A 13306-nucleotide genomic window follows, 5' to 3' on the forward strand; every position below is an offset into this window, starting at 1 on the left:
TCAGAGCAGCGGTTCTCAACCTTCCTAATGCTGCGACCCTTTAATGCAGTTCCTCATGTTGTGGTGACCCCCAATTTCATTGTTACACATTGAACATAATTAAAGCATAGTGATTCATCACAAAAACAATATGCAATTATATAGGTGTTTTCCGATGGTCTTAGGCGACCCCTGTGAAAGGGTCATTCGACCCCCAAAGGGGTCTCGACCCACAGGTTGAGAACCGCTGACTTAGAGATTCCTGGAGGGTTTTGAATCCCGTGCCTCCGAGAACCTAAAAGAGTGAGGTCTAAGTGAGAACACGGTGTTAGCTTCCAAACAGCCATTACTCTGCGTGCAACAAACACCAACAAACAACGATGCAGACACGCAGCACAGCGGTCTCTTCTTAAATTCACGCAGAAGCAGCACTTTCCAGGAGTGGTAAGCCACCTGCTAAGCGTTACCCAAAGCAACCGAGGACGCACCCGGCGACGCCTTCAGAACAGTCATAAATCTCCGTGCTTATCTCGTCGACACCCAAGAAAGCCAATTAGTTAAACGTCCAGCGTACATATTAGTCATTAATGTGGTGCCGGCCTTCGCAGCGCCAGGAAAAGAGCGATTTTTAATTTTAAAACGTGATACACGGACTGAAACTGCCCACAGTCACAAGACACGCATGCCTATCCGGGGCTCTGACACAAGAGCGGGTCTGAACGCAGCAGTCACTTCAGTCTAATGAGAGGAAAGGCAGCGCTGCGGCTCCGGGACCACCCGCAGGATCCCCCCGAGAGCCAGGAGCGTGAAGGAGTAGCAGTGTCCTTCCGGCTGTGGCTCCAACCCATTCACTCTAGGGGACTGTCTAGGCCAACGATGGCGAACCTTTTGAGCTCGGCGTGGCAGCATTTTGAAAAACCCTAACTTAACTCTGGTGCCGTGTCACATATAGAAATTTTTTGATATTTGCAACCGTAGTAAAACAAAGATGTATATTTTTTATATTTATTTTATACATTTAAATGCCATTTAACAAAGAAAAATCAACCAAAAAAATGAGTTCGCGTGTCACCTCTGACACGCGTGTCATAGGTTCGCCATCACTGGTCTGGACAGCTTCTCCTACCGCTGCCGGACCAGGGCCTCTTCCTGTCCCCAGGCTATCACAACGGCTTTGAGAAGTGTCCCCCTCAATTGCCTCCTGGCCTACAGTGAATGGGTTTCATCCTTCAACAGCCATTCATGACCTTCTCCTCCTGTCAAGGCGTCCCGGCGGGAACCTGCCAGAGGCCTGGCCTCTGGAATCGGGGTGATCCCCGCCAGCCCTTGGGCAAGAAGGCGTCAGGCCCGTTGGCCCAGCCTCAGACTTCGCACCCCCTCCCTGCCCGCATCTGCCCGCCCGGCCACTCGCTACCAGATGCTCACGTGTTCATGTTCAGATCCCCAAGTTCACTTTATCGCAGCCACCACAGCCGGTCGCTGGGTTGGCTGGCACTGCCCTACACACAGTCCCTCCGTAACAGCCGCTCCGTGCATGACACCCCACGGGCTGGCCGCCTCCCGGTACCGCTGGGCTCCTGCCACCGGCTCTGGGTGATTCCGCTGAAAACGCTTTCGCTGAAAGAGGCTGTTCGATGTCATGGCCTGTCCCAAAGCAACCGCTCTCAGCCTCTGGTGGCCGTCGTATTGGGGACGGGGAGATCACCAGAGGGTGACTTGACAGCCGTCATCATTTCCTGCATCCCTGCCCATCGCTCCGAATTTCTTGTGGTTTTCAGGCTTCTTTCACTTGGTTTTATGTGCACGTCATTTTCAGCTACTTACTTCTACTCTATGCTGTTCGTTACACCAAAGAGTGACAAGAGCTTGCCAGGACGGTTTGGCTCAGTGGCTGAGAGTCGACCTGTGAACCAGGAGGTCTCGGTTCAATTCCCAGTCAGGGCACCTGCCCAGGTTTCGGGCTCGATCCCCACTAGGGGACGTGCAGGAGGCAGTGGATCAATGATTCTCTCTCATCATTGACATTTCTGTCTCTCTCTCCCTCTCCCTTCCACTCTGACACCAATAAATATACATATATTTTAAAGTTAAAACAGCTTAAATGTCCAACAATGTAAGTTAGAAAGATAAAATGTCTAATAATTGGTTTTAGAATATTTATTAAATGTAATGTTTATGGAAAAAACTGTATGCTATATATGTATATCTATGCATGTATTGTGTATGTGTGTGTCTGCACACGTGCACACGCGTGTGCCTCCAAAAGAACAAGATATCAACAACGGTGTTAATATAGCTCGCTTCTAAGCAAAGGGGCTTTGGGGAATTCTGCATGTTCCTCTGGCAGCCCCTATGTTACAGTCTTTCTGGAACGGCATGTAGTACTTGGGGTAAAAGAGAACAATAGTCTGGACCCTGCTCCTCGCTGCCAGGCAGTGGCCGGTGGGCCTCATGCCTGGAGGGGCTGCCAGGGCCCAGTCTCTTCCTGCGATGAATCCGCCACGGGACCCCACAAGCTGCTTCCTCTCTCAGCCCCCAGTTCCTCATCTAGGAGGTGGGGGACATAACAGCTGCTCTAGGCGGGTCACGAGGAGGAAGACCCAGCAAGGTGCCCGGCACACGGTAGCCTGCATGACGGGGAGCGCTTAGCGTGCGATAACTCCGGAAATCCAGTGGTTACAATACTTTCTTTTCAAAACTGTCACACAAACCAAGTTGCTCTGACACTGCAGCTTTTCACCAAATGTCATCTGGCCACACTGCGCTCCGCCGAACCCTGAGCCAGCTCCCCGCCGGCCGCCCCGGCTGCCCTGCCCTCTGCGGGCTCACCTCCTCCCTGGCCTGGTCCTCGGCACCACCTGCTCATCTGGTCTGTCCTTAAAGGGTCAGGCACCCGTTTCGCCTGCAACTGAGGGGGTTCCAGGACGTGGGCTAACTCAGGGAGCCCGGGCCACGCTCACTCCAGCCCCGTGCTCTGCAGAGCCACTCTGCCCCTCACGGCCTCTGCCTAGTGCTGGCGGGCCCACGCCCCTCTGCCGCCCCAGCCCAGGGTGCTCAGCACACAGTCCTGTCCCCCCACAGGCCTCCCCAGGCTTAGCAAGGGGGCTCTGTAACCTGAACCCGCTTGGTCCTGGCGTCCCAGTGGCCTTCACGTGAACCTGCCTCCTGTGTCACCCGGCTCACCTCCCCTCCACAGCCCCGGGCGCACGCAGGTCTCCGCGTGGTCACAAAGTTGCCGCTGCCGCTGCTCAGCCCACCCCGCTCCGTGCACCCTTCCAGCCCCCTAAATCCATGTGGGTGCTCCAAAGGAGCTCGCTCTGCCTCAACTTCAGCTGGAGCTACTATTTATTTCTGTGCTTCTGTCAAGTAATTCATGTGACCAATGGCTTTACTCGCATCCCACAAGGTGACTTCCTGAAGGCAGGGAACAGGCATGCCCATCAGCCCTGCAGCAGAAGCCATCCCTGTGACGTGACCGCGGCTCAAACAGGTCACAAACAGGAGCCGCGTGCGCGGAACTGGAATGCCCACGTCTACAGAAGAACAGCGCCCATTAGGAAACACGCTGGGTAAGATTCCCCTTCAGCGCTTACAGTTGGGCGCCCAGTGCCGTAATCCGGGTCGGAGAGCGGCCACCTGGAAGGGCTGCCGCGGGGAACAGAGGGGGCGCTGAGATGTAACCGGATTCCTGACTGAGGAGGAAGCGCCCCACTTCCTGACAGACTACGTGGGGTGCGACCGAAGGGGCGGGTCACGGACAGGTCCGAGGTGAAGTTTCCCCTCAAGCGTTCACAGATGTCACTCCGTTTAATGGTAACTCTTCCTAAGTGTTCACATAAGACACCAGCCACAGATGTTTGCTTTGAACTGTTATACTGTGAATCAGAAGGCGCCGTAATCAATAAGCCACATTGCAGAGTGTCTCTGTCAAATTCTGGGCCCCGACATGGTGGAAGTCTTCCCTATTTATACTTTTTTCAGCTCTTTGTCTTCCAAATTTGGAACGAGACTTCCGGGCCTTCTGAGAAAAAGGCCTGTGAGCTGGGACAGGGCCGTGAGACCATATCTCAAGGCCTGGCCTGGTGCCAGCACTGACAGCTCTGTCCGGGGCAGAGTTTATGGCCTCTCTGGAGTGGGAGTGGTCTTATTTTCCCTATTATTTAAGCCAGCAAGCGTTTACAGAAGCCAGAAGAGCAGGGCTACAATTTCAAACAGCAGTTTTTTACACAAGACGGAGGTTACTGTACTTCAGAACCTCTGCTTCCCCCCTCCGCCCCCCACATAAATATATTCTCCCGTGGTCCTTCTCACAGGAGCTCAAGAACATCAGTCCCTGCAGCCACTTTGTAAGCTAATTGCTATTCTTCAATCTGCAAACGAAGACTCACTCAGAATCCCACCCCCCCAAAAAAATCGTTTTAGGTCATAAAATAATTGCAAGGCCCCTCCTTTGGCCAGCTGACAAATTCTGGTAAGAAAAGCAAAAACTGCCCTGACCAGTTTGGCTTAGTGGATAGAGCATCAGCCTGCGGACTGAAGGGTCCCAGGTTCGATTCCGGTCAAGGGCATGTGCCTTGGTTGCGGGCACATCCCCAGTGGGAGATGTGCAGGAGGCAGCTGATCGATGTTTCTCTCTCATCGATGTTTGTAGCTCTCTATCCCTCTCCCTTCCTCTCTGTAAAAAAATCAATAAAATATATTTAAAAAATAAAAGACAGTCTGGAAAATACTGTAGAAATTTACTTGTATGAACCTGATAAGAAACAAACAGAAAAAAAAAACAACAATTGGAGGGACTATAATTTGGGCCGTTCTGATGTTTCTTTTTGTTGGTTGGTTGCTTGGCCATGTGTTGGTACTACTGCCCCCTGGACCCGCGTCAGCACCAGTGACACGTCAGGACCTGGTGCTGATGGCAAAGGGGACGGTCCAATCCGTGCTCATAGCATCCAAACTGCTGCTCCGTGTGGAGACTCACAGTCTCTCCCGGCTCTGCCATGTCGAAGGCTCCGGGAACACTGCCTGGTCTGTTCTCATACGGGCGGGGCTCGGGGGGCAACTGCTAAATCACCAAGCCGGTCTCCTGGTAACGGGGACCCAAACTGACTTCAGAACTGGGGCGCAGCGTGTCGATACCACAAGCACAGCTCAAGGGCCAGTGCCCTCTGGACTCCCTGAGGCCATCTCTGCAGCCTGACCCCTCGGAAGGAGGGCAGGTCCCAGCCGGGTCTCCATAGGCTGCTCTTCCTTAGACACCAAGCACCTTTCATTTACGCTGATAACATTTTACACAAGTGCCGGGAGGATGAAGGAAACCACATCCCAAAGAACGTGAGATGTAACCCTTTCTCTGAAAAGTCCAAGAAATTCCAAGTTGCAGCTTTACGTGAACTAATTCTGTACTTAATCAAATAGTTTCCTATCACAACAGTTTTGAAAGCTTGCAAAAACACTGAGGTCAAATAATTTTTCAACTATGATAGTACATTTTTTTCCCCTCAGCGCTACAAAACTAACAGTTAAGAATCATCCGTTTCTCATAGAGCTTAGGGATTCTTTTGGTTCATTTTAAGCCACATCTTTCATATTCAGAATTTCCTGGTTTACTTGGGACATAGTTTTCAGAAGTCTGAACAAACAGTTCACCTAATGATTCTGAAATGTGTGCCTGTGGAGAGAACTGTTTGCCTAGGAGATCCTTCTTCAATAATTCAGATATTTTAAATCATGTCCAAAGCAATTTTTCCAAAAATCTAGTAAGTTACAAAACTAGAAATATAATCGAGTCTCCACAAAAGAGTTCCAATCCTCTGTGCAAACAGACCTCGCATTCTTAATCCCTTGTCCAAAAAAAAAATTTGGACCAAGTATTGATGTTTTCCACCAAGAAAGCCACAGAGCCGCAAATGGTTCTCATTACGCCACTCCTGGGACGTACAGCTCAAATAAAAAATTTCCTGAATGCCCCGCATTTCAGATGCAATTCGGAATGCTGGGGACTCATAATATTACGCAGGACACAGAACGATCTCCTCTCACCAAGTCCGAGCTTCTGGAATGCGACCCCAGGAGGCTGCCCCACCAATGGGGAGGCTGGCCGCTGGCAGCCAAGGGAACAGTTGGGACCCAACTGTTCCGCTCTCTGCCCCCAGGGCGGATGCGAATTTGAGCCCTGAGCAATCTGCTGCTCGAGCTACTGTTCAGGTAGGAAAAACGCTACCCTGGGGGAGCAAACACAGACCCACATTTTGCTCCACAGCAAGAGATGTGGTCACAGTGCACGCTCGTCCCTCTGAGCAAAGGGTAAAACGGGGTTATGAGGACTGTCATCACTTCCGCACCAAAGATGCTGCCGGTGCCTCTGAACACACGCAGATTCTAACTGGGTTCAAGCCTGAAGCTTCCCGGAGCCTCTGGCTGGTTTGCGGTCCATTCTGGTCCCGCCCACCTCAACCCTGTTAGGTTGCACAGTCACCTCTTGGAGCACTGACGGTGGGAGAGTCGGCTTCTGTAGACCCCTGTTTCCTCCAAGAAAAGAAACACCACTGCTATAGAGGAAGAAAAGCACTACCGGGCGCACTGAACAGACCTGGGCACTGTGTCGGTCTTGAAAACCATAGTTACTCACAAAGAGAGACCTGCCAGGGCCTGGTCTCAGTCGGTCACACTGGTTCAGTTGGTTGGAGCATCATCCCATACATCAAAAGGTTGTGGGTTCGATTCCCACTCAGGGCACATATCTAGGTTGGGGGTTTGATTCCCCAGTCGGGGCATGTACTGGAGGCAACTGATGGATGTTTCTCTCACATCAGTATTTCTCTCACTCCCTTCCTCTCTTTCTAAAACCAATGAGTATATCCTCGGTGAGGATTTAAAAATAATATTTTTTTTAAGAAAGAGAGACCTGTGGGATAACAAGAGCATAGAGGGGGCAACTGTGGGAAATAAAAGATGGAGACAAACACGTACTGACAGAGCATCCCATTCGCTAAAGGGATCTCTCGCTCTAAGGAAAAAGCAGGAGGGGAGCAAGGATGGCCTACAGGACTCTCATGCAAAGCTCAAAGCTCAGCACTGGACGCCCGGGAAGACTGGGGCAATGGAGAGAACTACCGATGCTACAGAAAAAAAACAACAAACAACAAAAAAACAGGAACGAGGAAAAAATTCCTCAACTAAAGGAACTCGAGGAAAGCTTAAAATCATTGCTTAAGCATAAGAAGAAAAGAATCTAATTTGAGCCCTAACCGGTTTGGCTCAGTGGATAGAGTGTCGCCTGCACACTGAAGGGTCCCAGGTTCGATTCTGGTCAAGGGCATGTACCTTGGTTGTGGGCACATCCCCAGTAGGAGGTGTGCAGGAGGCAGCTGATCGATGTTTCTCTCCCATCAATGTTTCTAACTCTCTATCCCTCTCCCTTCCTCTCTGTAAAAATATATATATATATATATATATATATATATATATATATATTTTAAAAAAAGAATCTAATTTGGAAAGAATAATATTATCTAAAACCCAATAATAAAATCCTACAAAACAACAGGGTAGCCAAGTAAATGTCATAGCTCTGTACGCAGCACTGAAATCAGTAATATTTACCAAAAAAAAACCCAGACGGAGTCTATAAATTAAAATTATGACAGAACTGAGACCTCGTGAGATGAGTTTGCCGCAGGAAACTACAAAAACAGATAAGATACCTGTAAAGAATGAATGTCTCCACATTAAAAAAAGATCCGTCTAAATCGGTGGCTGGATCAACTGGATTAATGTGTGTCATAAATAATTTTAAAAGTGGTTTACATATATCCGGCTGCCAAAAGATCCCATTCTCCACTCTAAGAAGAGCCATCTCTCATTTTTCCATACAGAAAGAGACAGTAATCACACTGGGTATCCGACTCTCATTTGTACTGAAAAAAAATGTGGTCAATGACATCAGGAAATGAAATTTCTCCAGGACTGTGGCTTCTGGTAAATGTACAACCTAATTCTGTGCTTTCTGCCTTTTGCCACTGTTGGTTTCATATTCACAACCAGTTGACATCAGCATGATGCTCAGCCAATATTAAACTCTCAGAAATTTTATGAATAAATGACATGATGTGTGTGAAGCTTCTAGAACATCACATGCAGTAAATACTCAACGGAATGTTGGCTCCCTTACTCTTTTTCCCTCTTCTGCAGTTTAAGATCCAGGGGCTGGGTTTTCACGTGTGATCAGTCAGTTTCTCAGCAGAATATTTCTTTACTAGAGGCCCGGTGCATGAAATTCGTACACAGGGGGTGGGGCGGGGGGTCCCTCAGGCCAGCCTGCACCCTCCCCAATCCAGGACCTCTCAGGAGATGTCCAACTGCTGGTTTAGGCCCAATCCGGCAGTCGGACATCCCTCTCACAATCCTGGACAACTGGCTCCTAATCGTTCACCTGCCTGCCTGCCTGGTCATCCCTAACTGCCCCCCCTGCCAGCCTAATGGCCCCCAACTGCCTCCCCTGCTGGCCTGGTCGCCCCCAACGGCACCCCCCCCCACCAGCCTGGTCGCCTCCTGCTGTTCAGTTGTTTGGTCATCCCTCACTAACGCCCTTGCCAACCTGGTTGTTGGCAGCCATCTTGTGAGGGCGTGAGGGTTAATTTGCATATTACCTCTTTATTATGTAGGATTCTCTTTATCACCTAAGTCCAACTCACAGTTTCCACCGGAGCCTAACGTTATAAGCAGCGCTATGCTAGAAGACAGGAACACAGAATTCAAAAGCCATGGCTCCCTCCTAGGATCATTATTTTACGTGTCAACTTGCTGGGCCACGGGGTGCCCAGGAAGTTGTCCACGCATCCCCTGGGGTGTTTTCCATGAGCCTGACACCGAAGCAGATGGAGGTGAATAATGGTGAGTAACGCAGATTGCCTTCCATGGTGTGGGTGGGCCTTGTCCAATCCGTTAACGGCCTGAGTGGAACAAAGGGTGCTCCTCCCCCGAGTAAGGAGAATTTTCCCGCCTCATGACCTTCCACCTGGGACACCTGCCCTTCCGGTCCCACAGCCGATGTCGGGACGTCAGCTCCCCCTGGTTTCGGAGCAGCCTGTGGCCTCCGGACTCAAGTGGGCCACGGGCTCTGCAGGTGTGGGTCTTGCCAGCCTCTTTCCCCCACAAGCTAGTTTCTTATAACAAATCTCCGTGTCTCTCTGTCCCTAGGTAAGCAGGTGGGAAGTTAGGCAGACAGACAGACAGACAGAGATATATACCCTCCTGGCTGCTTCTCTGGAGAGCCCTGGCTCCCACACTCTCCTAAGAAGTTCAAAGCTGTGGGATGCTCCTGAGTACGCTTCCTCCAGACAGCCTTGCCCAAACAGCAACAGACTATCGTGCGAGGAGCCAAATGCGCGAGCAAATTAAAAACCGATCGATAAACATCCACGGGATGAATCAGCAGCGCTTGACAGCAGGAGCCTCCAAGACAATATCAGAGCATGTAGCTCGTGCCCTCCGGGTTCTCAGAACGCCAGGTCTGGGCCAGGTCGCCGGGGCCACAGCGTGCCCGCCCCTGCACATGCAGGCGAGCTGCGATGGCTCTGCTTTTACGAGTTCCTGGCTGTTTATGAAGCAGGTCACCGGGGAATCAGCTGAGCGCATGGAGCCCCGTTACAAAGGAGTTGAGCCCCTCGCTGAGCACCATACAAACGAGAGGTAACAGGCTCACCTGAATGGCAGCCAAGTTCTTCTGCTCCTGCGATGGGGCCTCGTGCACGAAGCGCAGCCAGTTGGAGTGGCGTGGGTTGGTGGCGTCCAGAACGTACAGGACCTCCCCCTGGCTCCCGCGGACCTGGAACACAAAGGCCAAGGTACCGGAGGTCAGCATCCGCTGCTCCGAAGCCACCGAGGTCGGAACACGGCGTCGTACCCTAAGTGTACACCTTGCCTGTAGGCAGGCGTTGAACAGACGCCGGTTAACACCCCTGCTTCCCCGGAAACACGCGAACCAACCGGGCCCGCTGCTCCGCCGGGCAGGCTCCCCGGTGACTCACAGCGTCATCCGCTCTCAGGAACCCCACACCGGCCACTCTCCTCCAGTCAAGATGATCAATTCCTCGGTTTATCTTTTTTTTTAATACTTTTTATTGATGTCAGGGAGGAAGGGAGAGGGAGCAAGAGAGATAGAAACATCAGTGATGAGAGAGACTCACAGATCACCTGCCTCCTGCACGCCCCCTACTGGGGATGGAGCCTGCAACCGGGCATGTGCCCTGACCGGGAATCAACCGTGACCTCCTGGTTCATAGGTCGATGCTCCACCACTGAGCCACGCCGGTGGGCTGGTAGGTTTATCTCAGTAGGTGCGTCACAATTGCAGTTGTGGAGAGAGAACCGTAACTGCAGCCCACCCTCTGTGCTCCACGGAAGAGGGGGTACTGCTGCGCTCCCCAGTTGGCGGATGGGGAGCTGGAATAACCCTTTTCATTGCTCTCCACACCTGCTTGCTGGATCCTTTCCTCGTGCGGAGGTTGTTGGCCCCGCCAGTGGACCCCACACCCGCCAGCCATCAGTCCCTGTTAACCAGCTCAAGCCGGGTCCACGCTGTCTTTCCCTGCCTGGTTCGTGGCCTGCTGTGGACAGTGGGCTGGTTTTCCGTTTCATGCCATGAGCCCTCCTCATCAGACCAACTCAGCTTTCCATTGGCGGGCGGGGTACCTGACAAAGGAGCAGGCGCTCCACTGAACATTCTGGAATCCGGGTTGTTCAAATCTAGCTTCTCCAAGACCTGGCATTGCAGGCTCTGGGCACTTGCTCTGCTTCATAAAGCACCCACCAATCTGTCTCCTGTGCATTTCATGTTGCCATGGGAGCCGAATCCAGGGAGGAGGGACAAGGAGTTAGTGACCAGCCCTCAGATCCAGCGCCAGGAAGCAGAGCCTTTCTAAGTTCATCTTGGCAGACTTGGGTGGGAAAAGCATGTTCCAGAGTCTTCTGATCTTACTGTATCAGATAAAGCAAAACCAACCAACGAACTTATCTTCATGATACATTTGGACAATCTTTCATCATTCGACAAATATGTGAGCCTCTTGCTTATGGCCGGACACTCTCCACGAACGAGGCCGAGGAAGCACGAAGCCCCACAGCTGAGGAACCAGCAGAGACCACAGCCCCAGGGGAGGGACACGCTCCAGGATCCACAGAGCAGGAGCAGCAGAGCGAGGGCTGAGGGCTCATCAGAGCAGGTGACTCGGGTCGGCTCTGGAGGAAGGATGCTCCAGTGGAGGGTGGGGGAAGGGGCCAGGCAGGGAACAGAGGGATGAGGAAGGTGGAAAGGCCCTGTTCTGGGAACGGCAATGAGGCCCCACTGGAACAGAAGGGGCTCGGAGAAAGTGGTGGGCGCTGAGATCAGACGGACGGAGATCAGACCGACAGGCCAAGGTCAGACCCTGCCCGGCCACAGGCCGTCTCCTGAGGCCACTCCAGCCGTTCGATTACCTGCTCACTGGACTGGCATCTCCTGCAGGCTCACAGCTCTCTGCTCCTGGGAATGTCTAACAGAGACGTCGGGAGAGAATCTAGGCCAGCCTTTCTCCCCCCAGAGAAACCAAATCCACGCCCCCCAGACGGACAGCTGTGACTCAAGTCTCCCTTTACCTATTTTCATCTGATACCGAACTCTGGGGTGACACGTGGGACATTTTTAAAGTCTCACAAACAAAGAAGACAAAGCTCCTCTCGGATCCAGTCCCAGCCTCTGACCAGCCTTTGCAGCCTATTAAGGTTCACTTGCCAAGCAACGTCTTCTCGTATTTGAATCTTCACGGGAATGAAACGTGTTGGCTACTGGCCTGCTGAGGGCGCGGCCTGCAATGCAGCCACATTCTCGTCCTGCCGTCAACCCACCGGATCCCAGACTCCGTCTGATGGGCACCGGCTTCCTCCGCCAGCACCGCAGAGCGTTGGCTACAGCGGGAGGGCAGATGGATGAGACCCCACGGGAGACGGGAGCCCTCGTGCTCCGCACGGCGCACAGATCGCTGTGACTGTGCCGCTTTACAGCAAACGACGCCATCACCGCCCAGGAATGCGGCTGTCCTGCCTGTTAGATGCCGGCGTCACTGGTCCAGGGTCCGGGGGACGTGCTCCCTGGGGCTGTCCCTCTCCGGCCGCGATGACCAGGACTGAACACGGTCACCGCTGGTCTGTCTCCCTGCCCAGCAAGGAGAGAGGACATCACCACAGACTCAGCTCAGGAAGTGGACACCCTGACAGGTAAGTGAACAGGAAAAGGTAGAAATAGGTCATCGATACAAGTTTTCGTAAGTGTCGGTCTTGTCTTTGTGAAGTTGGGTCCACCGTGGACCAGGAAGCACGTTTCGTGTTTGGGCGGCTGGTTGTCCCAGGAGCAGGGCTGCACTGTCAGGTACGTTATTTCCCTTCCGTGATTCCGAAGGCCTGAGATGTCTCACCCGCTGCGTGCAGGCCACCCGGCTCCCGGGGCAAAGCCAACGGGAGACTTGTCCCCGACGTGGTCGAATGTCACCGAGAGAACTCGATTCCACAAACAGTAAAATGAATGGCAGGGACACACACTCAGCTCCCAGCACACGCACGGACGCCCTCAGTGAGGAACCACAGAACGGGAGGCTGTGACTCACTGATAACAGCAAGGCTGTGTGTCCATGAGGAGTGTGATGCCTTTCGAGTGTAAAATGTCGCATTTTCTTACTTAAATTACAGACGCTCGTTTGCCGTTGCGTGTAACGAGGCAGAAGCCTCTGCTGGATGCTGACTTAACCAGAACTCAGAGCACCTTCGGGAGCACGGGGCACCCAGTGGGTCAGGCAACAGATTCTGACGGGAGCCAGAGGGACGCGCCCACACACCAGCAAGCTCATCCCTGGGAAACGCTGTGACCTGTCATTGCTAAGCAAAGGGCGTGATTCTTTCCCTGCTGATTTTTCAAAGGATTCTGGCTAAGTCTTGCTTTGATTCTTATACACACACACACACACACACACACATACACACACACTCACACACACACATTCGCACACAGACACACACTCTCACATAGACACACACTCACACACACACTCATAGACACACACACTCACACAGGCACACACTCACTCACACACAGACACACACACACTCTCACAGACACACACTTACAGACACACACACTCACACACACACTCACACAGACTCACTCACACACTCACACAGGCACACACTCACACACACACTCTCACAGACACACACAGACACACACACTCACACAGACACTCACACACACACACACACACACACACACTCTCTCACACACACACACTCTCACACACAC

At 52.3% G+C, this 13306-nt stretch overlaps 1 protein-coding gene across 1 annotated transcript in view; it reads right to left on the minus strand.

Moving 5' to 3' along the window:
* The window catches only part of PRDM5 (PR/SET domain 5), a 66639-nt gene extending 56116 nt beyond the window's left edge, over positions 1 to 10523 (minus strand). The window contains exons 1-2 of the mRNA XM_006105925.3: positions 10365 to 10523; positions 9683 to 9805 (exon numbers count right to left, since the gene is read on the minus strand). Of these exons, the coding sequence (XP_006105987.1) occupies positions 9683 to 9805; positions 10365 to 10523 (282 nt within the window). The remainder of the gene's footprint in view (positions 1 to 9682; positions 9806 to 10364) is intronic.
* Positions 10524 to 13306: the final 2783 nt, after the last annotated feature.

This window comes from Myotis lucifugus, unplaced genomic scaffold, assembly GCF_000147115.1.
Source record: "Myotis lucifugus unplaced genomic scaffold, Myoluc2.0 scaffold_736, whole genome shotgun sequence".
In the NCBI taxonomy this organism is placed as follows: Eukaryota; Metazoa; Chordata; class Mammalia; order Chiroptera; family Vespertilionidae; genus Myotis; species Myotis lucifugus.